The 27,930-nt window shown below is 42.2% G+C and overlaps 1 protein-coding gene across 1 annotated transcript in view; it reads right to left on the bottom strand.

Annotated features, from left to right (window-relative positions):
* Positions 1–22,711, bottom strand: part of LOC311490547 (contactin-associated protein-like 4) — a 96,779-nt gene extending 74,068 nt beyond the window's left edge. The window contains exons 1-2 of the mRNA XM_084548091.1: positions 22,508–22,711; positions 8,864–8,974 (exon numbers count right to left, since the gene is read on the bottom strand). Of these exons, the coding sequence (XP_084404217.1) occupies positions 8,864–8,974; positions 22,508–22,592 (196 nt within the window). The 5' untranslated portion in view covers positions 22,593–22,711. The remainder of the gene's footprint in view (positions 1–8,863; positions 8,975–22,507) is intronic.
* Positions 22,712–27,930: the final 5,219 nt, after the last annotated feature.

The following is a 27,930-nucleotide window of genomic DNA, read 5'->3' as shown; positions in this document are numbered from 1 at the left end:
CACTAAAAGGGACAGGAAGACAAAAACAGGACTGATGGGAAAAAGGAAACAAGCCATTATAAGGAGAGAAAAAAAAAAGAATCGGCGGGTCTCGAGGAGATGCAATAAGCCACGGACTGCCAAGCTGAGAGACAAAAAAGCATTAGCAGGTCAGGATTTGTAAATGTTTCTGTGGCAGCTTGAGGGGCTTTGCTTTGCCAGGTTTTTAAGTTGGAGAGTCACATAGTTGCGGTGGATCTGAAGCAGAGCATGAGACGTTTTTATGACAACCTGTGAGACAATATGCAGGTACAGTATATACTATAAAAGATGGTTGAGGTATGTTAACTGTCTGGGAAGAACAAGAAAGAGAAACAAGGTTTAAAAGATGACTTTTTTAACAGGAATGTCAATGGAGCATGTGTCTGAAACAGTCTTTTATGAAGACTATAAAAGCAGGTAGAGATTGAATGACCGCGTGCATAAAAGTAAAGTAAAAAGTAAAATTAGGACCGGCCCCAAGAGAATTTCTAAGGTAAGGCGTAAAATAATGAGACTCAAACTCAGAGCGAGTTTATAGAGAAGAACAAATAAATTAAGTTTTAAAGTATGCCGAGGTATTAAAATATAGCAAGGATACTTTGTGTGATGGCAGGTCACTGTCACATTGCGTCAAACAGTTATTTTTTGCAATACGACCAGTCAGCACTATGCTTTTGCCATTTAACTAGAAAAAGAAAAACAGGTTATGTATGCCAAAACCATGTTAATGCAAGCCCCCAAGAAACCTATTTAGATTATATTGAAGCTTCTGCAGTTCAAGAAAAATTGCCTCAATATGAGAGTGCATGAGAGCAATCTGGGCAATGTGGAGCCATAGTGAAATCAACCAAAAGGGGTGGGAGCTAGCCAGCAGTACTGGACTGGACCATACTCAGATACAAGGCGTAGCAAAATTCTTCTCAGAAAATGAGTCCAGCTAACACTCCATTCGGATTTCAGTATGGGACGTGTTTCAGCAAATGCAGAGAATGAATACCTCTGCACGCAATTGGACAGTCCAACAACCAATCAGAGCAACAAAGGATGTGATAATACACCAATCAGGGATAAAATTATGACCACCTTCCTAATATTGTGTAGGTCTCCCTTGTGCCTCCAAAACAGTTGTGACTCAGGAGGGGCCTCTGTGGATCAGGCTTGTTCCAGTGCGTCCCACAGATACTTGATCAGTTTGGGATCTAGTGAATGTTATTTGAGTTGTTCCTACACTGTTTGTGTGTGTACGCTAGGGATGCACCGATCCGACTTTTTCAGTCCCGATACCGATACCGATGCCTGGGCTTTGTATATCTGTCGATACCCGATACCGATCCGATACCATTGTTGAATTAATAATAAACTGCATACCTTCCACCTTATGCAGGAATTCGGCGTGCTCCTTAGCATGGTGCTTTTGGATGTGCTTGATTAAATTGGTAGTATTGTACGTTGCAGTACTACCACCACCCCTCGAAACATTTACTTTGCAGACATTGCAAACAGCCGTCGAACTAGTTGGCGTGGCAAGCGTGGAATATCTCCACACAGCCGACTCTTTGGCTCGCTCCATGTTGCTTAAATGCTCCAACTCGTTCTTCTTCTTCTTCTTCTGTTTAATGGCGGATCATATCTTCACGACATATACCGCCACCTACTGGACTACTACACAGGATCTCCAACTCGTTCCAGCATGCGACACACGTGCTGGTAACGAATGACGTAGGATCTGCTGCGACGGAGGGGAGAAAAAAAAAAAAACTGGATCGGCCCGTGGATCTGTTAATTTTTCCGATCCCCGATCCAGCTATTTTGTCAATATCGGGGCCGATATCCGATCCCAATATCGGATCGGTGCACCCCTAGTGTACGCCTGTGTCAGGATGGCTGCTGCCATCAAGGAGTGTCATTGCTATGGGGTGGGGGTGCCTGGTCTGGTCTAGGTGGGTGCTACATGTCTAAGTAACATCCACATGAATGCCAGGTCCAAAAGTTTCCCAGCAGAACATTGAATTGTCACAATATGGTCAATGTTGTAAAATAAAATTGAATTGAATGTTATTTACTTCTCCTGTCAGTGGTTTTAATGTTGTGGCTTACCTGCTTAAGCGATTGTGAGCGGTCCAGGTTGTAAAAAACGGTAATTCCCCGTTAAGTTATTTTGTGTTCAGTGTCTATTTTTGGAAACAAATTCAACTTCGCAGAGATCAGATGATGTCTAGGACTACCTCGCTGTTCCTTTTCCTTCCATCACCACATAAAGCTCGGCCAAACAATTTGATTGGCCCGACAGATCTTTGTGGGAGCATATGCAGTTCCCAACTGAGGAGTTCCCGCCCAACTTTCCAAAATAATAAATCTGTGAAACTAAAAACCATGCTTTGTAATGTCTGCCCTTCTTTCTCAATGAAATGCAAAACACACACACAAAAAGGCTGTTCCTCCAATACTAGGTCGACTAGTATACTAGTAGCTATACCTTTTTTTCTGCTGCTCTCTTAGTGTTGTTTTTCAACCACAACAAAAGAACTCTCAGAAAAGGACACGGAGACTAGCTGGTGAATATGAAGCATTATGGAGCCAGATATTTCCCTCAGGAGTTGGTAAAGGTAGCCCTAAATAAATAATAATAATAATGTGTAAATGAAAAAAATAACAATATTCAAAACACCATTCCAAAAAAAAAAAAAAGAAATGCGAAAACCTACGTGATTTGGGTTCTGAGTTTCAGAAATTATCCACCTGGAACAAGCTTATTTCTAACTTCATTAGGCATCTCCCACCCAGGGGTACAGGCTGACCTAATCATGCTGCAGATTCATCCACAAATATCGTGGCATATATTTCATTAATGTGGCTAAACAAAGTTAAAGTAGACATACGGAGCGCAGTTTAGGAACAGCAGCAAATTGGGGCGGTAGTCGCGGAATAAAAATACGCTTTTTAATGAGCTGTCAAGGATTAGCGACTCCGGCTATTTCTAGCAAATTGAGTGAAGGACGTAGAAGCAATATAGAAAAAGCAAGCTAAGATGAGAGGCTTTTAGCTGCATTTTGTCAAGGAATCAGGCAATATTTACCCATATAATTAGATTTATGGAGAGAGTGACTACCTACGATTAAGGGGATTTTAGTGGAGGAGGTGTGGAATTTAACCAGATAAGGCATTCAACAGCAGCATTTAATGGGAACCAGGAAAGTCAGAAGTGGCGCATAAGCATCACATAAAGATCAATACACGATTCTATGGCCATAGCAGACAATTTCACCCAACAGCGCCATGCTAATGTAATACCCCCCCTTTTCAAATCTAAATTAGTATTTCCAGAAAAGGATTGCAGGGGATTGATGAAGTGTTCCAAGCCTATTTCAGCATAATTACAGTGTTCGAATGTGCAATTATCAGTATGGCCCGCTGAAAAACAGCAACCGTTTAGGTGCTAAATGCTGCCATTAACATTTGCCTATAAATGTTAAATGCTGTCATTAACATTTGCCTATAAGATGGAATGAAGTTACCCCAATGTTTTCTTGGCAGTTAAAACTATACTTATACCAGAGCAAAACGGGTTGAGAAGGAAGTGTTACCCAAGAGAAGAGACAAAGAAAAGGAAGAGGAAGGAAGCAAAACAGGTGGGTTTTTGGAAAGATAGAGCACACGAGCTGCAAAATGGGGTCAGGTGAGTTAAATAATCTAACAACCTTTTAAAAAGAGGCATTTTCATCCAGTCATTAGACTGTTAGGGCCTTTGCCTCAATTCACATCCACCGGTATGAAGCTTCCTCTGCGATCCGGGACCTTCGCGTGAGCTTTCTATTTCACATAAACCAATTGCAGCTCGCTATATCTCTGCAAATTTGAAAACAAGAATGCAGCCAATTAGTGCGAGCCTAATCAAAACTATGGGGAATGCCACAACAGCACCAACACAAAGATGAGTTTGTTGTCCGACTCAGCGGGAGCACGGACCACTAGCCCTACTTTCTCAACGACCAATTTTCACAAGTACAAAGTGCACACTCTCCGAGATGGACGACACCTCAGAGAAGAACAATAACAACAGCAGTAACATAACTATTTCCAGCCCTGTTGCGGACCTCATTTTGCTTATTCCCATGCCAGGCTCTCTGCTCCGGTCTGAGACCCACCGCTGCTTTCTGACAAGCTGGAAGAAAAGAGTCAACCGAGGGCAGTAACAGCGCAATGCAGCACTGATCGACTTGTACAAAGAGCACATGCTGCTAATGTATTAACTTGAGTGATCCTCAAAACTAAGCAGAGTTCTAGCATGACTGAACTCTTTACTTTGCACTTGATGTGCACACCATGTTCCTCTGTCTTTTCTGTCTTAGTATTACTTTCTTTCATGTGCCATGTAGAAACTACTTCAGTTAATTTGATATCGACAATTTCTGGATTTAACAATAAATCATGCCGGAGACAGGACGGAGAACATCCAACTGTTGCTACTGACTTTTTAAAATTCTTACTCTCAGCGCTGTGGTTATCTTTTCTGCATCATAAACTATGCTGAAGTTAATGTGCAATAATTTATCAGCCTCTAATGGCTCGGACGGCAGACTGAACTCACATAGGTCGATTTATTTCAGTAAGAACCTCCACTTGGACTTCTTCTCTCCAGTAGAGTTGTACAGTTTACAGCTAAGAGTGTCCTCCTTATTTTCTCACTTATTGATGGCAAAAAAAAAAAAACTTGCTCATCGTGACAAGTGTGTTGGTCATCGGCCTTTAAACTAGAGCCTTCTGCTTCAGGACCCCTGCTGAGTTCTGGTCAAAGCCTCTCGCTCTGGCCTCTCCCCAGGCTTTTTCTGGACTCCAATAGTGTGGCAAGGAGGAGCAAGTCCCACAGCCAGGGAATGTCCCATTTTAATGAATTGTCCACTTTGCATGAATGCACAACAGTTGCTCCTCACTACTGCTTCAGCAAACAGCCAAAAAGTATGTACTGGTAGATACAGTAAGGCACAACGCTGGGAGTGTGAAGGGAAAACTGTGTGGTTAAACGGGATTAAAAGGCCACCATGTGTGAGCGCTCCACCCTCTGCCAGTCCCCATATGGGCTGACCAGCCAAGATGAAACTAAATGGCAGCAGTGAGGGTCGAGGAGACTTGCGGGAGTTCTGTAACCTCTCCATCCAAGCTGCCTCCTTGGCTTCTAGTAGAGATATCAAATGCTCTCTGATGGACCAGACACTTCAACTGGTTCTTCACTTTTCCACTTCCCTAGTTCACCATCAAGAGGGAGTTAGTATCTTGACAATATTGCTATGAGCATGTTCCATCTGGATACGCTAAAGTGGGTCTTTTTCCGAATATAACTTTTTCTTTTTCTTTTTAATTAACCCTTTTTAGGGTGAGGAACCATATTCGGTAACTTCAGCACACGTTTTAAATTGCGTCCCTGTGCCTCTCAGTGAGGTCAAGAAGCATGTGGTTTTCAAGCAGTCAATCAGCAAAGGTCAAGGCAAAGTTCTCAGGTCAAATGTGGCCTGCAAGGTCCACCTCTGCATGAACGCTGCACATCCATTTTGAAACACATGGCCACATAAGAGCTGGGGTTGGAAAAGCTGACTCAAATGCCCAGTGCCCGTAGCACCTATCACCGCATACTTAAAGCTAAGCTAACACAAACCCAAACTGTTAGAGCACTGGACACAAGACAAAAGACAGTTTGCAACGCTGAAGTTTCGCCTTCTGTCAAAAAGACAGAAGGAGAAACGCACTAACCTACAAACATCAAGAGAGACATGTCAACAGACTTTTGGATATGTGCAAACAGTGCAACACCAACCTTTCTTACAAAGTGTTTAAAGGAATGAAAGAGAGACGATGTGTTTTCACAGTCATTCTGCTGCATGCAATCATAAATATTTGTGAAATATTAATTTCCATCAGTCATGTAATCAGCTTAGTGCGTTCTCTTTTTCAGAATAAAGGGGAAAAAATAAATATCTTGAACAAAACGGTCAGTGATAGCTGGTGCAGAAATGCTGATGCTTTTTCCGCGGTTCCTCCAGACAACATATTGCAGATATTTGCTATCTATCCTGAACCTCCTGGAATAAATTCATACATTGCAGATAGACACACCATACGCTCCATTACATACTATACGCTGTGGGAATCAGTCCAGCTGAGAGAGAATGGATTTATGTTTCAGTGGCGGCTACAGACCTGAGGAATAAGAACAACAATCGCTCTCTGAAATTAATTTCTTGCACGTGTTTCCATTATAATGCACATCATTTACAATAACAATCACTCACAAAAGCTTTCTTCTGACTTTTTTTCTTTCTTCTTCCAGGTGTGTCAAATTATTCTTACAGTGGGAGTAAAAGAGAAAGAAATCCCAGACTCCCTGACAATTCTCTGCTCTGGTACCGCAGTCAGCCACTGAGCTCTGTAAAGGGGAAAATCTGCAAAACCTTCACCAAGAAAAAAGCTTGAAAACAAGTCATGATAGCCCTTCACAAAGCCTGCATCAGCATCCTGTGGCGTGGTCCCTGTTGAATTTTTACTGTGGCTGGTGAATCACAACTCAGTTTTATACCCCTATTGAGAGGAGGTGGCCCTGTAGAGAGCTTTTGATGTACTAGTCTAATACAATTCCAATACATTACTTTATGCAGTACAAATGGTTGACAGGGACTGCTATCTGTCTATCTATGGGCACATTTATCACACAGATGATGAATGATCCATCCTTTTTATCTTGTCTCTGCCTCCCTCTCTCAGTCCCAACCGCTACCACAAAGGTGTTTTTCAGACCGTGTGATGTTTTGGGCTCAGCGTCCTGCAGAGAACCAAACACTTTCTCCTGCACTAAGGGGAAATGCACCACTGCCGCCCACAGGACCAAACATATCTCAGTAAAAAGAGTGAGATTCAGTCAAGGGACATCGCTTTTTCCCAACCCGTTCCCGACGTTTCACTGGCCTGAAGGTGCTTCTTGACAGTTCACGTCAACAACTGATTGAGCGTGTGAAGTTTAAAGCAGCACGAGGTAAAACTTTTTATGGAATGCCTGCACCCCAAACCCCCTCACTGCTCATGCTTTCAAACACAACTGTGAAAAATGGAAAAGGTCATAGCTGTAAGGGAAAAGGGTAGAGAAGAGTGATAACCATGCAGCATGAGCTAACAGAAATACCTTGTATTGTGACCAAATAGTTCCAGGAAATGGGGAACCATTCCTGTTTGCGTTTTCACAACATCTAAAAAGCTTTCAAAAAAAAAATAAACCAAATAAGACCGGAGATGGATTTTTAAAAATCAACAAGTACACCAGTTGAAACATTAACACAGAGTCACCAATGAGTCATGTTCTCTGTTTTTCTGTTTTTCCTTTTGTGTGTCTCTGATGTTGGATGTAATAGTGAATGTAGAGGAAACACGCAGAATTTTGATTTACTTCTGCTTCACTTCAGACACTAACATCGGTTAATGAAGCTCATAAACAAAAATGTCCCATTCTCATTCTAATATTACTAGACACTAGGGGCTGAACGACTTCAGATTTTTTTTAAGTCGACTATGTGATGACATCGACTAGTCGATGACGTCACACAAAAACACAAGTAGAAAGTAATGCTTTGCAACAATGAAATCCATATTCTTGACCTGAATACATAATGTAGGCTAGTGTTTCACACAAAGTATTTCACACCTGCAAGTTTACTGAAGCTTGAACACAAACTGTCGTAGTCCACGTCAACACGTATTGATGGTGTTTATGGTACCATAAACACCATCAATCACACTTATAATAAGCGGCTCTAGTTTGGCAAAAAAAACACAGGCTTACAACCACAGCAACAATGTCAACTAATAGAACACAAGGCTCAACATAAATGAGCTTATCAATATTGTGCGCTGCAGGTATAGCCTATATAAATCGGCACCGTCTAGCAGCTCTACTTCGCAGCGTGTTGTATAATGTAGCCTGGATTTAAAAAAAAGCCTTTTCCGTGTATAGCAGCTATAGGTCCAATAACTTTAGACAATGAAATTCACCATCAAATTGTTGATGTGCAGCGTCCTTCTCTCGGTTACCGCAGGTGAAGTTGTTAATTGACTGAGAGGACCTGGACCGTTCCCGTGCTAACGTTAGCGGATGCCTTTTCAGATGCGTGTGTAATGCACATTTGTTGTATTTCAGGACTGACTTACATATTCTCCATGTCACGATAGAATGGGCTTCATCTTTAGTGAAGTATTTCCACACACTTGATGAACCGCTGTTTGCTGCAACGACCCATTGGACTCCTCACCTGTCTTCTCGGAAGCGTCCGTGCTGTTATTGTCACGTGATCGGTGACTAGTCGACTTCCTGTTTAAAGCGTCATGGTGCAGCAGTAAAGTCGACTAGCCGACTTGTCGGTCCAACCCCTGCTAGACACTATAGGTAGACATATTTTGCGAAAAGAAGCCGTGGTTTGCAGTGAGGTCTGTGTTTGAGGTGCAAATTCTGCTTCAACAGTATCTTCAGTAGTACACTCTTAGTGGCTGGGCTAGCACAGAAAAATCTCCCTTCTGCCTAAAAAAACGCCCTCTATTCAGACATATTCTCTCGTAGTTGCAGAGATTTCAGTAAAAAGAACAGTTGTTGAGTCCAGCTTTATGTCAAATCTTTACCACTTTGCTATATTAACTTTGAGTGATGAATTCTAATAAAGTAACATTCTTCAAACCTAAAATACCCGGAGGTGTGGAGCCTCCCATTCTGGATCAGCTCACGTCATCATTTATGAAAATATCCAGGGGCATTAATCTGTCTTGTGCCACCACTGCAAATATTTAAATTGGACAGTGAATGATTCCTCACCTTCTCTCCTGTTGACCTTAGCAAAGACCGGCCCATGACTGCTGGACAGCTGGGAGGAGCTTCTGAAGGAAGACGGCGGCAGACTGGACACCAGCGGGCTGTCACACGCCTCTGTTAACCAATCACAAAGCAGAACAGACAGGCATCAGTGTTAAGAATCATGGATCATTTCATTGAACCTATAAGCCAGTGTGTTATCTCGCTATAGCTGAAAGCAGAGGCAGAACAAAGTTTTCTCGTAACTGAAAGTTTAAACTTGAAGTATGACCCAGTACCGAAAACACATGTAATTGTAGCTTGGGGTAGATATGTGTCATGTACGGCCACTGCAGCAATAAGACAGTTTGGTTTCAACAAGAGAGGAACAACCGATGAGACACGCCTTGCGCATTTTAATGTTTATGAATGTCAAGGACAAGAGGTGGAGTACAAATTTAATCTGAATGAGTGACTCATGAACCGCAAGTGTCTTCGAGTGAATCACTGTTGTGTTGCAAGAAAAGACTGAACTGCGTATTTTGAATGTATGGATGACTATTATGTATGCACACATTATATTGATGCATGAACAAGTATTTAGGCAGGAGAGTGAGAGAGAGAGAATGTTAAATACCATCATTGTTGTTACAGAATGAAACCTGATTCATTGCTATACATGAAATTGCTTGTTAAGGTTTATAAAAGCAAGAAGTGGAAGATGCAGCCTAAAGATATCTGTGTCTGTCAGTATCTGTCATGCAGCAGAGTCATTTAGTAAAGAATTAAACTGAGGCCTGTTGTTCGTCATGAAACAGAAGCTGTGATTACATTTATCCATGGGGAAGCAGTTTCCTCAGAAAACCTCACTATTAGGTAATTACAAATGTTCACTCACTTCTGTGTTTATTGTGTAAGAGTAATCCAAATCCTCTTTATTAAAGGATTTCCACCACTGAGAAGAGAACCCGTTCAAATTATTCACAGTCCCTTCAGATGTGCCCGGTCCTGTCTCCCTGCTCCGACAACAAGGCTTCAGCTGAGATTACTTTGTCAACATTATTGTACTTCATTTCAAGCACAGAGGGATTCTCATTACCTGAGACAATAAACCACAAGCTGTTGACAGTTCTGAATAGCCTGTCATATCCACCTAAGTCTACCGAGCCTAACTCCACTCCTCTACTCGAGGACTTCAAAGTGCCTGTGCATTTCATTTCAAACGTAGGTCATTCACTGCACCTTCAGGCAAAGGGGAATCTGAGGAAAATTCTGTGACTCGTTGTTTATTCACTGGTATTTACACAAGTGAAATTGAACGCTCCACCTACTGTCTTCTGTGTTTTCGGATGCCAAAAGCGATGACGTAAAATTCAACACTTTTGCAACCGAACTACAGATAAAATAATACTCAGAAACTACTGAAAACATTGCAAGACATTGCTTTGACCATGCTTGGACATGAATGTCATGTGCATGGCATTGCCCTGGAAAGTCTCTAATAAAGCTGAATAGCACATAAGTGAATTGACTGAGGACCATCCACAGAGATTATTAATGTGTTTAAGCTGCTTGAAATTTGTAGTAATTCTGAAACAATGGTTGATTGATTTCAGACAAAAGATGACTCTCAGTTGAAGCAACTGTATTTTTTTAGTTGGCTAGTTACTTAACCTAACGTTGGCTCCATGATTCAGTGTGTTTCCAGTTAATTTTCCAATAATTCCAGCCGAAATTCTAAAGATGACTGCGAGAAAAGCACAGATACAAAAATCCCCGCTAGTGACCATGGCTTTGTTAGATTAATTCAGAGCTGTGAGGGATGCATATTTCCTTTGCTTTAGCCTCCACAGGGAACTAGACTGACAGCAGAAGGGAACTCGGGTGCAACACAGCCGCTTGCCCGTATGTGAGCGTGTTTTCTGAACGAATAAAGCACCACATTTGTAAACTGCATCAGAGACGGGCACAGTGTGGTTGAAGTGGATGACAAGCGTAAGAAAATCTCACACCAGAGACCAAGGTTTCTATCCACGGTACAGAGCTTCAGACAGTCAAAGCACTGTGGTTAAGGTTAGGCAAAGATTGTGGTTGTGCCCAAAAAAATCAAAGCTAAAACAACAACATTACTTGGACGAGTGGCAAAACATCTTCAGGAAACAAGTCCAAGTGTTTCTTGGTGTTAAACGACAGTCTTTTCCCAATGTTAACAAAAGTGTTGCAAGTGCTGACGTGCAGCCATAAAAATTCAGAATAAAACCGTAGGAAAATATGTTCATATACGATTATATGTTCAGCATCGACATATTTGTGCCATTCCGAATATGCAATGATATGATTTGTCATTACCTTAATAGAACACCTAATGTGGTTGCATTTATCTTTCTTTCTAAACATATTTGCTGTTGCAGTTTAGTTTCTAGCAGACACGTGGTCACACACTTCAGAACCCCTGCACCTATTCTTATCTGTAACACTAACAACTGTTATTTTCAGGTATCAACACCAGTTCTTTTAAAAAGCAGAAAATGTACTTCATTCACCTCCTCGATCAGCACATCCCAGTTACTGTACGGTATGCTGATTACCTCTTGTCTGGATGGGGTGCTGCGGGCATCGATTGATGCAAGTCAAATGACAAATCACTGATGATGATAAAGCTAGAGTGTTTCGCAGGGCGGGTGCATTGAGTGTTGGAGAGGAGAGAGAGAGAGAGAGGTCCATCCCTCTGCCTTATATCAGCCACTTTTAGTGAAACAGTTTGCACTCAGAGAGACAACAGAGGATCCTCTCCAACAAACCAACCATAAAAGAGATTAACACAGTAGATATGTCCAACTCATTTAGAGTCTACTTGTTTAATTTCAATCTCTTTCTCTGTAAATCAAGCCCTGCAATACTTTTTCATGTCTTTATAAACTTCTCTCCCTTTAAAGATGAGACTACGCAAAGTTTTATCTGCTTTAAAAAGTGCAACTGTTTGACGACAAACTAACAAGGTGCCAAAATAAATCAATAAAATTACAAAACTATAGTTGCCACCTGCCTGCAAACATACCATTGAGAACTGTAATTGTTTCTGCTGCTTTCATTGTGATGAATACGAACAAAAACAGGCCTATTTGCCTTTTGTTACTGAACATCGAATTCAGCCTTGTCTTCAAACCTGCGCTCTCGAGGCTTTTGACACACCGGCAGACACACTCAAGCAAAAAGGGTCACAACGCGACAATCCACCTGCCAGTACAGATTCTGTCTGATCCCGCTCGTATAAAAGGAAAATGCGAATGACGAGACGGGAACATAGTGGAGGACAATAACTTACATCCACAGTCACACTTTAAAAAGCTCTGCCTTGCCATCTGTAAAGCTGCGTATTTTGCGGTTGCGCTGTGAAACAAACCGATCCTCTGAGGCTTCACTGATAGCGGATGAAGAGCAGTGAGGAATCTCAGTCTGACTGAGAGCATTACTTTTCTTGCAGAGCTGTGTGTCAGGACACACTGAGATATCTGAGTGACACGTCGAACTGTACAGGTTTGTGAAGTCTTGTCATCAATGTGTGTCAATGTGTCTTGCTCAGTATGTCAAAACAGTCAAATCAGTCAATAGATGTTGTGTGGACTATACAAATATTTTTAGGTAGCAGTGATTCTCGGGAATGTAAATCCATATACATCTGAATACTACCTCAGGTTCAGACGGGACACCCTATACCCCATGTAGTGCTTCCTGCTTCCTTTAACTCATGTTAACCAACTGCTCTGATTAGGTAAGGCAGGTGAGATAGTTTTTCTGCCTGGTCTACACCAATCATGCATAACATTATGACCAGTGAAGTGAATAACTTGACCATTTTGTGACAATTCAATGTTCTGCAGGGAAACTGCTGGACATGGCATTCTTGTGGATGTTACTCAGACATGTACCACCCACCTAAACCAGACCAGGCACCCCCTCCCCACAGTAATGACACTCCTTGGTGGCAGCAGCCATCCCCAGCGGGATGCAGCCTGACACAGACACACACACAAAAAACGGTTTAGGAACAACTCAAAAAAACATGAACCCAAAGGCCCACACTAACAACATCCTGTTGCCAGACACCACAGGACACCCTCAGAAGGTGTCCATTCTCTGATGAGTCACAACTGTTTTGGAGGCAGAAGGGAAATCTACACAATATTAGGAATATTATAATAATAATGTTATGCCTGATCGGTTTCTTTTATCTGTGCACAACAAGCAAATGTGGCAAAATAACAGCTAATCAGTTACAAAGTCTCCAGAGAGCAGAGGAACAGAATGGCTTGTTGACTGGAGCCGAGAACATTAAAGAGTCAACACGCTGTTCAGGCCAGAAGTGACATGTCACAGCGCTGTCTGAACCCTGGGTTAAATGGATTAGTGTGATTGTGCTCAGACATTAATGGCGACCAAAATATGTGTCCTAATTACTGTGTTAATTACAAGTGCTACTTTGTAAAGTGTGCTAACAAACCTCAGACAGTTCATCCATATATGTTCTGACAAAATAAAGACTGTATTTCTTTGTATCTGTATCTCTTTGGCTCTTGGCTCATCCAACGCAGGTATACGCTATTAGGAAACAAACACGAGTTGACTTTTCTGGTCACATAATAAACCCTTCTGATAGAGGTTACCAAAGATATGTTGCAGGGATTTCTTCACAAACTAAAGAGTAAAAAGATGGCACTAGATAAAGGTGAGGAACGCTATTACAGTTCATCTGGGATTTCTGCATTAAATCGTAAGTTTGGTTATGTTGCACAGATCAGAAAACCATCAAATCGTGGACCATGATGGACAAACAACCTAAAAACTAAGTAAGGACCTCGGACCTAACTGTTTAATTTTGTTACAAAGAACATTGCAATAAGCTGTTAAGTCTTATTTCTAAATTACTGATAACCAAAGTTTGGCTTTTTCTATGTAAAACCCTATGCTCACGTTGGCCTACAAGTGAGGTGTGACCGAAAGCCATAGGGAGTAAGAGCTTACGTATTTCCTCTTCTTCCAAGATCTTCAAATTAAACTGTTCTGTTGAGTCATCCACAGTCGTAGTAAGTCAACCTAATAGTTTGCCCGGTAATGCAGTTTGGTTGGGGCTGATGTGAATCCTGCGCCTGATTTGGCTGCAGACTGGAGTCTGACAGCCCGACAGCTCAACTGAGAAGCTCTGCTGTAAGGCTGACTGCTAACAATGAGAGAAACGGTTTGTTCCTACTTTCCCTTCATTCATCTGTTGGCGACACACCGGGCAGCCCGATAATTCTGCTCACTTTCACCATCAAAGTCCTCCAGAGTTGGAAAATGACATTACGCTTGTCAATAAAGAGTCCCCTGCAACAATTAACTATATTTTCTATGAAACGGTATTGAAAACTGCTGCATTTTCTTTCGGCGCTCCCTGCATTAATGTGTGGCTTCATGGGAGGCAGACCTAATCAGCGAATTAAACGATGAAAACAAAGCCGAACAGCAACAAAGCAGCAATTAAAACATTTATCTCGTGTCTGTGAAGTTTAACCCTCGTCACATTAATACACATGGTGAGTGCTGGAACAAGCAACCATAAAACGAATGCACACATTACTAATGAGAGGGAAAACTCCAGATTATTCACAATGAAAGATGTTAGTCTTATGTAGATTTGGGAGAATTGCTGCAGGTTACATCACTTTTACTAATGGACCCAGGAGGAAACATGTGGAGAATGTGATGAGAATGTCTTTAATGGGTCATATTTGCATTTCGAGATAGGGGGAAAAAAAAACACTGAATAGCATATTTATCTTTCTTTCTCAGAGAGGAGACGCCAAGTCACTTTATGTTTTAAAAAAAACCCAAACACTTTTTACAAATTATCATGCTTTCCCTTTTGCCTCTAGCACTTAGGGGTGATTCTCCCTGTGGGTAGAGAAGAGCTGATGTTTCTAAAACAGTTTAATAATCTTCCAAAGCGCTGCTGTTTTTCTTAAAAAAAAGACAAAAAACGCTAGTGCCTGACTTAAACCGTGAAGCTGCACGGAATTTTTTTGGGACAACGTGGACTGTTTGCAACAAAGTTACTTTGTAGAACAACCACTTTGTTGTGATTGACATTCTTTCTTTGATTACAAATTCTGTGATGAATTCTGCTTTCGAATGGTACTTGTGAGCTTCTGGAAAGTCGTGTACACAAAATGGTTGGTAGTAAGTGCGAGTGAGAACACCGCTGCGAGGCAACTGTTGGTGAGAAGGTAACTTAATTGTGAAATGCTAGGGACGAGCCACTGGGAATATCAACATTTTCTTCAGACAGTTTTTAAAGTTGTGAAGAAAATTTTATACAACTAAATCTCAAAATATTAACAGTCTCCTCCATCACTTCTGAAAACCTCAGCAAATATGCCACATGAACTTGAAGATGATTGTAAATTTCCACTCATGGGATTGTGAATGCTACGTTCATATGAACTTTTCTCATGAACACGGCAAACCCCCTTTGAAGGCAGAAGTAGTGACATTACTTCCTCCTTTTATATCATTGCAAATAAGTCATAATCCCGATGGACTCTACAGCGATTTGTTGTTTGAATATATTGAGCTTTTGCTAAAGGGACTGAGGAAGGATGCTTGGGACGACAGTCTCTTAGATTATGTTAGTAATCTTGTCTGTTACGGTAATCAAACTTTTCCTCATGTCCACTTCATCACTGAAAGTTTGTTGAAAGACATAATTTTTTTAGTATTTGAATAAAAACATACAGCAAGAAACTAAGTATGTTCAGTTATATTCTTCACACACACATCTCAGTGTAATGTTACACCATAACGTCTCTGAAGGTTCTCGGTCATCCATGTAATTCATTCATTCATTCATTTTCTGTAACCGCTTGTCCTCTTCAGGGTCACGGGGGAGCTGGAGCCTATCCCAGCTGTCATTGGCCGAGAGGCGGGGTACACCCTGGACAGGTCTCCAGTCTATCGCCAATTTAGAATTGCCATTTAACCTAACAAGCTTGTCTTTGGACAGTGGGAGGAAGCCGGAGAGTACCCAGAGAGAACCCACGCAGACACAGGGAGAACATGCAAACTCCACACAGAAAGTGAAGCTGGGGAAGCAGCAACAGGCTGCATGCACGGTTGCGCATGTCCACTTAAAGGGACTAGTGGGGAGTTTAGGTTTTTATTAGGAACATATCTGGTGGTGACCACCTGAAACTCCCTTGACTAGGTTCTGTATCAACCACAACAAATAATTGGAGGAATTTGTTTTGCTGCTCTTTTTTTTTTTACCCAGAGTGAATGGTACTTTTAACAACCCAATAATGGCCAGGGACTCCAGACTCAAGAAGTGAACAGGATGGCTACTCCTCTTTCAAACCATCTGTCTTCTCTGGCTAAAATGAGGTTGTCCCCAAAGGAGTGTCTCTTGTTTTTCAGGTATAGGTGGACTGTTGAATCCTGACCCAGAGAGCTGGCGTTCCTTTCGTTGAGCCATGCACTTGTGAATGGGTTCTTTTGTTTTCCTCAAATGTGCAAGTCTGTACACAGGGATTGTAGTACAGTGTAGTTTATACATTTTCATGTTTTCCTTCTGCAACATGTGCTTTTTGATTGTCAGTTTGCGGAGCTGCTTAAAGTCTTCCTTTGTCTTGTCCGTGGAGCTTTTACCAGATTCGCGGAGACAGTATCTCAAAACAGAGCAATTAACCAGTTTACTGTTCATGTTCCAGTAGCGCCACCCTGCAGGCAGGAGAGTAAGACTGCGATGCCCGGAGAACAGGACTTTATTACTAAAACTTGTGTCGCTGTGCACCACAGAGCTGCAGCTGTGTGAAGGTGAGATGAGGGGAGTCAGCGAATGAATCTGACAACACACACACACAAAGAAAAGCCAGCGATGGGTGAAATGAGAGAAGGAGTTGGGAGTGTCACTGCATAGCTTAAAGACGGAGGGCACCGGCAATGGATGTCCACACAGGCCACTGAACCAAACTCCTCCGCTTATTTTAGTGCACTTCTGATTCCTTCTGCTACCATCTCCTGCTCTTCTCCTACCCTTCTTCATCTTCTTCTCTTTTTCTTTTTTCTTCCCTCCCACCACTCTGATAGAAATAGATTCTTTCTCTTCGTTTTACTTGAAATATTTAGCTTGGGGACACCTTTTAACCTCCTCTTTCTTTAAAACTAAATCTCATTTTGGCAGTCTCTTGTATACATTTGACAGGAGGATCCCAAACTGGATAACCTCAACATTGCATGACATTGCTGGATATCTAAATAAATTATTTAGTTATAAATAAGCTCTACAGAACCCTTTAGCATCTTTTAGCTCATTATTTTGGTTTTACAGCCATTTGTTTATACCAAAGAAGAGCTTTTCCCAGCACCAAACAGCAGATGGGCAAAGTTAGAGACTTGCAGTTAAACAGAGTGGAGAATTTTGCAGCCACAGAAACTGATAGTTGTCCCAGTAGGGCCAAAATGGAGCCGCATGAGAGTAAATATTGAATTTGATTCTTCAGGTGGCTGGAAACATGACCAAAAATAAAACATGCATGTACATATCTCCAGATCTGCTGGAATGAAATCAGAATGAAATTTCTGATTAGAGATGCCGACTTAACTATTTACGTGGACGCTCAGTATAAATAATTTGATATATGTGTTTTAAATGCCCCAGAAATATTGACCGGAAAAGAACTGACACTGAACAGTGAATTCACTCAGTATATAACCAAGACGGATCGAGGTAGAGCCACGTCTTCTTTTTTTCAGCACTGCTGCCCACTTGGATTCCAGCTTTATTCATCATTTCAAGCACTTAAACAGATTATCGAAGGTTTTTCGCCACCCCTCTCACTTCGATTTAAAATCGTTTCCAGTCAGGCCTGTCTGTTCTTATTCCATTACATATATTATTCAGATTTTTAGTGGGACAATGCAAACATGGCCACTTTAATAATAAAATAAGGGGGAACTATAAGAGAAAAACATTAGGATCAGTAAACAATCAGTTAAAATGGATTTTTCTGAATGTTAAGTCTTCTTGAGTTGTTTTCCCCTCCCCCCAGACACCTCCAAACACACCGGTGGCTCACCTGCTCTGTACTGAAAACCTAGTGGAGAAAACGGCACTCATGTAGCATGTTCAGCTATTTGTGTTGTCCACTCGTGAAATTTTATGTTACCGTGACGTTTTTAAATCCCGATGTTTGTGCTTTTCATTTTTTTAGACCATGTAGATTTACAGTTATTTAAAGAGAGTTGGTCAAAACCGGAGGAAACGACTCCGGACGTAACGTGAACTAGCTTAACTTTATAAGTGCTAGCTAGCAAAGTAAGACTGAAATTCAACAGTTTTCTTACAATACGTTTTATTGGCTGCTAAATCCAATATCCGCGTTATCACGGTAATTTAAAGACAGACTGATACAAAACTCATGCTCTTATTTGATGTGCCATATACTGTATAAATAGTTTTTAATAGTTGGGATAGCATCATAATTAGGGGCTTTTATTAAGAAGTAGATGAAATTTTAATGGGAAACACTGTATTCCTGTTTTTGGTCAGGGTTCAGAGCTTATACGGAACAATCTCACCACAGCTTAGTCTGTTTTGGAGCTGTTGTGGAGCTATGATCACATCAAATAATCATCGGTGGAGAGAGTCTGCCTCATTGTCTTGGAGCTGAGTCAACCTGGATGAAGAGCCCTCGAACTGTTCATAAGAAATGCAACGTGAACGTCTACATATCCCTGGTAATTAGGCACCAAAAAGAGACATAACATTCCTTACCAGAGATACTCCTTGCTAATTGGTAAAGAAAAACAGGAAACATACTGACTATAGCTGAGTGAAGCTCCCACAGATGGCCACAATCATAATCTACAGTTTGACATCTCACTCCGCACAAACACACACAGTGTGTTTTTGCTAATAGCTGATGCCTACAGTTTCTAGTTTCCTGCTGCTTCAGAGAGTGACAGTGAATAGTGACCTCAGCAGAACGTGGCTGATTCTTGGGCCGATAACAAGTCATCTGATATGATGACAGGGCCATTTGATGAATGGGTCTGTTTTTAGGGAGGCAGACGTTCACTGGGGAGCTGGCCTTGGGCAAATACAAAATCCCACAGGTCACAAAGGCAGATGGATGGACTGCAGTTCTCTGCCACTTTTATTGCTTAAATACTTGTCCCCGGATTAATAAATCTAGATTCATGACTGGCAGCTCCGGGCTCACACCACCGGGTACTGCCACCTTTATGTAACCTTGACTTAATCAGAATCTCTTCATGATTCCCCTTCTGCTAAACAAATGACACAAAACAACGGTGATTTATCCTCCACCACTTTACTCTCGGCCTCATATGGGTTTCTCCAAGACCACCGGGTAAAGCAGAATAGGAAGGGTTTTGATAGAGAACGTCGCATGCGTTCACACCAAATTGATTTTATTCAGAGGTTTATGTTCTCACTGTGCAAACCACCAGCTCATTGAAAAGTAATAAATTCTGATAAGACAGAGAGGTTCGCATATGAAGCAGGGAGCTAGGCCCGTATTCAAATCAACTTCTCTCCCAACAACTTATTCTCCGTCTGGCTGCAGACTGCGGGATATGAATTTCCAGGACTCTGAGAAAATAACAACACCCTTCAGCCTCAGCTAGTTAAATAATCAAACGCCTATCCAGCCCGGAGTCTCAGGAATCTGATGTATGACACGCTTCTGAAGTTACCTTTCTGCTTCCGTTTTTGAAAAATGGAAAAGAAACTCGTCTTTCTGGACGCAACGTGCACTAAAGTGGGACTGGCGGCATGTGCAAATGAAACAAACCAAACAGGGACGTGGGAGGAAGAAGGTCTTGATTGTTTTCAGCGGCCACTGTTAGAGATGATAATGGTGATGACAATGATAATTATGTAATTTTCCATACATGAGATAAATAAACAATGTCTTATGTCTTATGTAATGGACGTGTTGAAGCAGTAGAAGTGTGATATTGTTAAAGGAAACTCTAACAATTCTCTAACTTTCCAGAGCCAAGGATTCCACATTCACACCACTTTATGCGAAGATTGATTGGATGTAAGGTTGATTTCTGACATGATTTGACAACACGCTGCAGAAACCACTTCTTTTCAAGGCCTGACTCCTTACAAAGTGGTTTTGTGGCCTTTGTACGACTAAAACCACTTAGACAGAGGTCAGAGCGAATGGCTGAGTATATGAATTATATGAAGACTTCAATTGTGGAGGCTGTGCCATCTCCAACCAACAGTCACATGTACTGAAAGACACCAACATACGCCGACCAATCAGGCATAACATTATGTCCACCTTCCTAATATTGTGTAGGTCTCCGTTGTGCCTCCAAAACAGTTGTGACTCATCAGAGAATGGACGTGGGCCTTCTGAGGGTGTTCTGTGGTGTCTAGCAACACAATGTTGTTAGTGGGGGGGCTTTGTGTCCTATGGGTTGAGGGGAGGGGATCATCCGTCATCATCTGTGGATCATCCCACAGATACTTGATCAGTTTGGGATCTGGGGAATCTGGAGGCCAGGTCAACACCTTGTGCTGTTTTTTGTGTGTTTTTTTAGTTGTTCCTAAACTGCTTTTGTGTGTGTGCCTGTGTCAGGCTGCATCCTGCTGGGGATGGCTGCTGCCATCAAGGAGTGTCATTGGCTGGGTCTGATTACAGTTTGAGAAGTTATTGTTTTATCAGTCAAAACTATCAAGGACGAATAAAATATCACTGACGATGATGATCATGGAAAATGATAGAAACCACTTGCTGTACTAAATGAATGATATTATAGTTCTTTATGGAGCTAAAACCTTTTCATGTCTTACAAGGCATAATCTCGACAGAACACGGTTTGCTAGGCGGATGACAAAGGCTTTGACTGATACAAATTCTGATGCAGAGCAAAATATATTAGGCACGGTGAAGGGTTACAGCACAATTGCAGGTTTCCTGATTGTCTCTTGTTGTCCTTGGATTTCACCTGCCGAGGGAAACTGTCATGTCTGAGCCAATGTAATGTACTTCATCTGAATTTGGGTCTGTTTCGGTCAATCATACAAATATCTACTCTTTTTTATTATTATTATTATTATTATTCTCTTGTCGTTCCAAGCAATCAATACAGCCAAGAAACCACAAAGCCTATCGATGTCCTTCCTCCACCCTGATCAATCTTTCTATTTAAACGTCGATTCCAGAAATTGGATGTCTCTGAGCCGATTAACAACGCACGTGTGAAAACCTTCTGATCCATCAGGCTTGTTAGTGATTTTTCTTTGTCAATCTGTCAACGGGCACGTCACGTAAAAGGCTGCCCGCATTCACATCACCAGTGCAAGGGAGTAAAGTAATTACAGAGGGGAGGACGAGCCATGAGATTTTACCGAGCCTTTTCAACAGTGAAGCTCTGGAAACTATTCATTAAAACCTCCCCAGAGGAAACTAACAGCTCACATGCGCCAAGGGACTCAGTAGCAGTGGGGAATAGGAGATCTGCCGCACTTGTTGCAGGGAAGATTATCTTCCTTTAAGATAATTTCTCCTACACAGCTATTAAATGAGCAATAATCTTGACTGATCTTTTTTTCTAAATCCCCACCTTACCCAAGAATACACTTTTTAGGATATTTCTGTGAGAATAATAATAATTATTGGAGCTAAAGAAGAAGAAGCAGCAGCAACAGTGGTGGCAGCAGCAGCAGCAGCAGCAGCAGGAGCAGGAGCATCTCCCTGTGCAGCTTCCTCACATCTCCATGGATAAACCACAGTCTCTTCCCCCTCTCCTTTTCTCTCGTGAGAAAACATCAAATGCTGGAAAAGCTAAAAAAAAAAAAAAGAAAAAAAAAAAAAAAGAGGAAAGCAACTTGTGGGACTTGGTATCTCTTAAAACTTGACAGCAGTACAGCCCCAGAGGATGAGCGCTCCCTTTCAACAGCGAGCCCCCGCGGTGGTCTGATCAGACCCAGCCAGCTGTTTAATTCACTAAACTCAGTGAATAAGCCTCATTTCCCCCAAAAGCTGGAGAAACAGGTCGCAGATCGAAATCAACTTGTAGCTGCACAGCCTTGACATCCATCTTTTATACTGTATTTGGTCATGTAAAAAGTGAAGGCATCTAACAGTGCGTGAGGCAAAATCAGATTAGACTGGTGACATTTTTGAAGGATGAGAAGGAGAGAAAACAATCCACTATTTTGAGAAGTTGCATCTTCTCCAATGTGAGGATTTGCACAATTTTCTGGACTTTGGATTTTGGACACTTGAAAGCATCTTCATCAACTTTGGGAAATTTTAGTTTGCATTGATAATGCTTATTCCAAAATTGAAATGATAATAAAAATTAAATGTACATGTGTTATAGCTTTATAAGATGTGTCCTTTATTATTTCTGCTAGTTTACTAATCAGATGACATATTTTTATTCTACTTTTTCTCTTTTTTTTTTTTTTATCTGACTTGTAATTGTGCACTTGCAGCCTGTGTGTCAGCAACAAAGCCAGTGTGCCCCGCACTGTGAGTCCACACTCTTAACAGCTGAGTGGCACAAACAAAGGGGGTCACTTTCCACAAAACCACGCACTCAACACCAATCTCTGGCAAGCGCCAAGCGCGCAAAGCTGCTCACCTTCTCCACCTGTCCCACAGGAGCCGAGCAGCAGCGAGGCGATCAGCGCAGTAATCCCAGCGGGTCTTGTACTCCTCAGAGGCATGTTGAAGTGACAGAATGCTGCAGAGTATAATCCCGACTGTCGGAGCGGAGACAGTCCGTCCTTCCACTTCCTCCTTCTCCTCCTCTTCTGCTACTACTCTCCTCTCCTGTTTCGCGTCTCTCCTGCGCTCTCTCTCCCCTCCAGCTCCGCTCCGGTGCGCTGCGCTGCGGTAGCCCGGCTGGCACACTTATGTAGAACCTCGCCGGTAACCAACTGGGGAGGAGGAGGATGCTCTCACACCGCCTGCCCTCTGTCAAGTGATGGAGGGGGAAAGAGTAGAGCGAGGTTAAAAAAGGGGGGGAGGGAGGCATTTGGCATGATGTCCAAATCCGGCGCAGCACCTCCCTCACTGCGATCGTGGAGATGCTCAGAGTTCCTGGAGGGAGTAAGTTTCACTACGACAGTGAGAAGTTTAACTCTTAAGGCAACGATCATCCAAAAGCAATAAAACCAGAAATGTGGAGGAATCAGTGGATGACCCCTTCTGGGCTCATACCTCCATACAGGAGCAACACACCCAGAATAAAAGAGACAGATAACAGCTATTGTGCCATTTTTTTGGTGGTTTTTGCAATTTTGTTCATCAGGTGAAGCTCAGTTGTGCCTGGCAGGACAGTTTATTAATGCATCAATAAATAAATAAAAGTAAGAAATAAAAGGATCACCTGAAAAAAAAAAAAACATCTATATTGTCTATAATAATGAGAATGATAATGCTGTTTCCTGATTCACCGAAAATGTTATGTTGGTATGCACGACAGTTCCAATTAAGTTACATGCTGCATGCTGGGCCATGGCCGGCTTCAAACTAGTCATGACATTACAAAGTCATGCTCGTGTGTACATGTCTTGCACAGAGATTTAAAGCGAGCATGGTGAAACTTTCCCAAACCTTCAGCAGATGAATGTGCTTTCCATCCAAAGGCCTTCGAGCGTCAACGTCCACACATGCATCACTCTGCACGGAGAGGTCAAACATCTGACGGAAGTTACACTCAGTGAACTACGTTTTTGAGTGGAGGGGCTTTAAATCTGTCATTCCATCACTGTTTCAGAGGCAGATATATATGCTGAGGACACTACGCAGTGACTATATGTACAAAATATTTAAAATTCCAAAGGAAACCATTTAGAAAAAGTTGCACAGCCAGTTGCATATCCACTTCTTTCATCGTTTTAAACTGTTGGTGTGTTTCTGCTTCTGATATTGACACATTTTCTACATCTTAATCAGAAAAGGGGACATCCTAAATGGATATGGTGTTAACAACAACCATATCATATTCAGAATATTGAATAATAATGGAATATTAGTGTGTATGTAATGCTGAGGGATGCTGAGCTTACTCGTCTTCTTTTTCTTTGCACGTCTGCAACTTAATGTAATGCTTCAGTTCATAATTTTCGCAAATGTTGACATTTCTTTGTCTGAAAGAATTCTGATGCTGTTAAGTGATGCAAACGTAAAAGGAAGCGATTGCATTTTGTTGCTTTATTCACAAAAATATGTTGGATAGATTTAATGCAGATTAATTTATGAAGGCTAAGTATACCACACAACATGCACAACAAGCGCTACACCGAGCGTTCGTCAAGACGCATAATCAAGACATTTTAGTAAAGCGCTAAAAGACCGTGAAGAAATGAAAACTTCCCTTCCGAAAACCCTGTGCTGAAAACTTTATTGAACACATAGAGGCCCCTCCAAAGGTCATGGTCACTCCGAAAAATGGATATCACCCCAAATAACACTCTTTAGAGACTAAGTGGCTGTCCTTGGGCTTTCTGTGGAAGCTTAAAATATTATCCCGCAAACATTTCAACCTTGAGAGAAAATTCAGAATGAGTCAAGACGATTGAAGCTGATTGAACGACACCAAAGGTTGAAGGCTAGACTTGACCCAAAAACCCTCACGGCTGCCATGTACTTGAGCCACATAAACACGCCTTTTACAACCAAAAATACTGTAACCTCACCTCACCTCACCGCCCTGTCAAACTCACCGAGCTTGAATATTTAGCCAGACCTCAGAATAATGAATATTCCATTCGGACATGCTTCATCAGTCATTTTGATGCACCGGAGAATGGTGAAATGGCCAATTGTCCCAAACTGCCAACTCATTTGATAATTGCATGCACCTTTTCAGCATACGCTCCAAACAAGATGTCCATCAATCAGCTCTAAATATGTCAGCCGTCCACCAATACGTCCAAAAAGTCAAAGGCAGCACAGCCGACCTTCAAACCAGGGAGAACCAGCAGCGGAGCTTCTGCTGTTTCCTGTGAAGGTCGCCAGTGGGAGCAGCAACAGTTCAGCCTTCCTGGCGTTCGCCCACACGACCTCTGATCTTTGCTCTCAGCGTCATGCTGTTTGTTATCAAGGTCATCAGTTGCTCTCGCTCTCTGAGGACACGACAAAATAAAGATAGATTTTTCCACCCTGTGTGACATGGCTTGTTCGTTACACACGGAGGAATCAAAAGATCACATCCCCAGCGAGGGGGATCAGAAATTAAGGTGAGAGGGTGATGTCTCATTTCCTGAAGAGCTCAACCACATCTACGGTCCTTGAAAGTCATTGATTTCCACGCAGCATGTTGACAGGAAATCTACACACACCTGTTCTGTATTCAACGTATGATCCATTCAAACGATCAATTATACACATACTTAATTCTGTATTCTACGTATAATATTTTTAAACGCTACTCTCAGTGTCCCTTTACATTGTGTACATGACACAGCTGCACATAATTCTCCAACTGTGTAGATACTGCAGGACAAAGCAGCACTTAGCTCTCACCTTTGTACATACCTGCACTTTCTGTAATTACTTTCTTTGCACTTCTGGTTAGATGCTAACTGTATTTCATTGGCTCCCTCTTTGTACTCTGATAATAAAACTGAACCTAATTCTAAATCTGCATTTTATCTCCATGATAAATCCTCCAAAGTGAATTGTTTGTTGTTGTAGTATGCGCTGCGTCCAACAAACGGCAGCTGAAATGATCAACACCAAACTTCAGCAATGAACATCTGAGCAGCATCTTATAAGAAGCTCCTGTTACAGAAGATCGTGCTTCTGTATGAACCAGTTAGTTACGACAACAACTTAAAACCCTCTACCTAACATTTTATGGTCCGGATAATTTACCTGGAGGTTGGACTTTTTCCACTTTTTCTTCTTTGCCACAGTAGGGAAAGCATATCTTTGTTTACTGCTGTTGTAAAGTTGGACATTTTGACCTGGAGGTCTACGGGGTTGACTCACTTCTGGAGCCAGCTTCAAGGGTCCATTTGAGGAACTACAGTCTTATGCACCTCTGCGTTGGCTTCATTCTGCAGCCCTGGAGTTTGGCTTGTTCTCACTGACGATATCTGTAGCCTTTCTCAACTTTCCCCTGCGGTGAATCCATCCAGCATATTGTGCTGCCTCTAACAAAGGCCTCGGCTATGCAGTGCAATGGAAAAGTAATACAACTGCAACTGAACCTAGAGCAACTACCAGAACCTGCGGGATGCCTTAAATAACAAACCTGCAAGGAAATGGAGTGTGTCTTGTCAGTGGGAAAGCTGGAGCAGTCGGCCCAATCAGGAAGTCTATCTCACTATCTTCCTACTTGCAATTCATCGCACCAGTGGACTGGTTAGTAAACCAATCACAGTTTACTGATGTCTTTTGTCAATTCAGTATCAAGTCAATCGATGTCGTCAGCATCGTTCTTCATCCCCGCTCCACCACCGGCCGTACAGTTCATAGCGTAAATGCTGCTTTGAAAAGATTATGTTACAATGGACTCTACTTGGTTCCTGAAGTGTCCCTTCTAGAAAGGCTTTAAGGTGGTATACAAGTGCTATGTTACTGTGCCCGAGGAGCACCTAAGTGTAGATTATTTCACTGTGCAGGAGGTGAAGCTGCACAGATGACTCACATTATGACTTTTCTGGACGTTGTTTTAAACAAACAAACTTTAAAGGCAACATCACGGACAACCAAACTCTTTATAATGACACATGTTCCGGTAACGTGGCGGCGTTTTCATTCAGAAGCATTAGGGACTCTTAGTTTCACCTCACCTAAGAAAAACACATAATGTGGGCAAAGTAAAGAGATTTACATATCATTTGCATATGCATGATTATACAGGTGCAAAGAGGCTTATTTTGGCATGGATCCACTCTGCATGGCTCCTTTTCCTGCTCCGCTGTACCCCTCAAATGAACACTAACAAGACTTCAGTGCTGAGCCAGAATGAGCTGCACGGCGCCTAGTTCATTTCCCCTCTGATGCAGTGTACTGCCAACACTGATGAAGCTGCTGCGTGATTATATTCAACAAAGCATGCAGGGTAAGGAATGATAGCCGGCAGCACAAATGAGAGGAGGCACCTGCTCGTACGCTGTGAAGGAGGGGCAGCGAAGAACAGTGACTCTGAAGTGATACGTGAGATGAGGAACTGCGGCGAGAAACAGCAGGTAATATCAACCGAGAGGGAGGACGCAGTGTGGGAGTGACAGCGGTTTACACACACACACACATACGCAGAGCAACTGTTACCTCTCGGTGCCCGACCAACTGGTAGCACACAGAGGAATCAGTGGAGTATGTAATGGCAAGGCCTGCTGTCTGCAAATAGAAAAAGGAGCAAGTTGCAGCCATCCACAGAAGGTGTGCGCTATAAATAAAAACCTGGCTAATAGCCACAGTTTTTATTGTTATAGAAACAAGTTTATAGCATCCACCATATCACTTTGCTCTTTCTCTCCGTGGTAACAAGCTGTTTGCAATAACATAATAATACTGGAGAAACACCACGCAACCCTGTCCCCTAGAAAGTTTATGGCAAATTAAACTATTTTCCCAATTGCTCTGCAGAATCAAACCGTTAAATTTGCCGGATGAGGTTCAGAGAAAAGTGTGATATTTACACCGATCAGGCATAACATTATGACCTGTGTCCTCCCTTGTGCCTCCAACATAGTTGTGATTCATCAGAGAATGGACATAGGCCTTTTGAGGGTGTCCTGTGGTGTCTGGTAACATAATGTTGTTAGTGGGGGCCTTTGGGTCCTATGAGTTGAGGGGAGGGGCCTCTGTGGATCATCCCACAGATACTTGATCAGTTTGGGATCTAGTGAATTTGGAGGCCAGGTCAGCACCTTGTACTGTTTTTCATGTTTCTTGAATTGTTCCTAAACCGTTTTTGTGTGTGTGCCTGTGTCAGGCTGCATCCTGCTGGGGATGGTTGCTGCCATCAAGGAGTGCCATTGCTATGGGGTGGGGGTGCCTGGTCTGGTCTAGGTGGGTGCTACATGTCTAGGTAACATCTACACA

The sequence above is a fragment of the Chelon labrosus genome (assembly GCF_963514085.1).
Source record: "Chelon labrosus genome assembly, chromosome: 7".
Lineage (NCBI taxonomy): Eukaryota > Metazoa > Chordata > Actinopteri > Mugiliformes > Mugilidae > Chelon > Chelon labrosus.
Note: the sequence above shows the minus strand (reverse complement) of the source record. Positions and strands in the feature narration are given on the sequence as shown.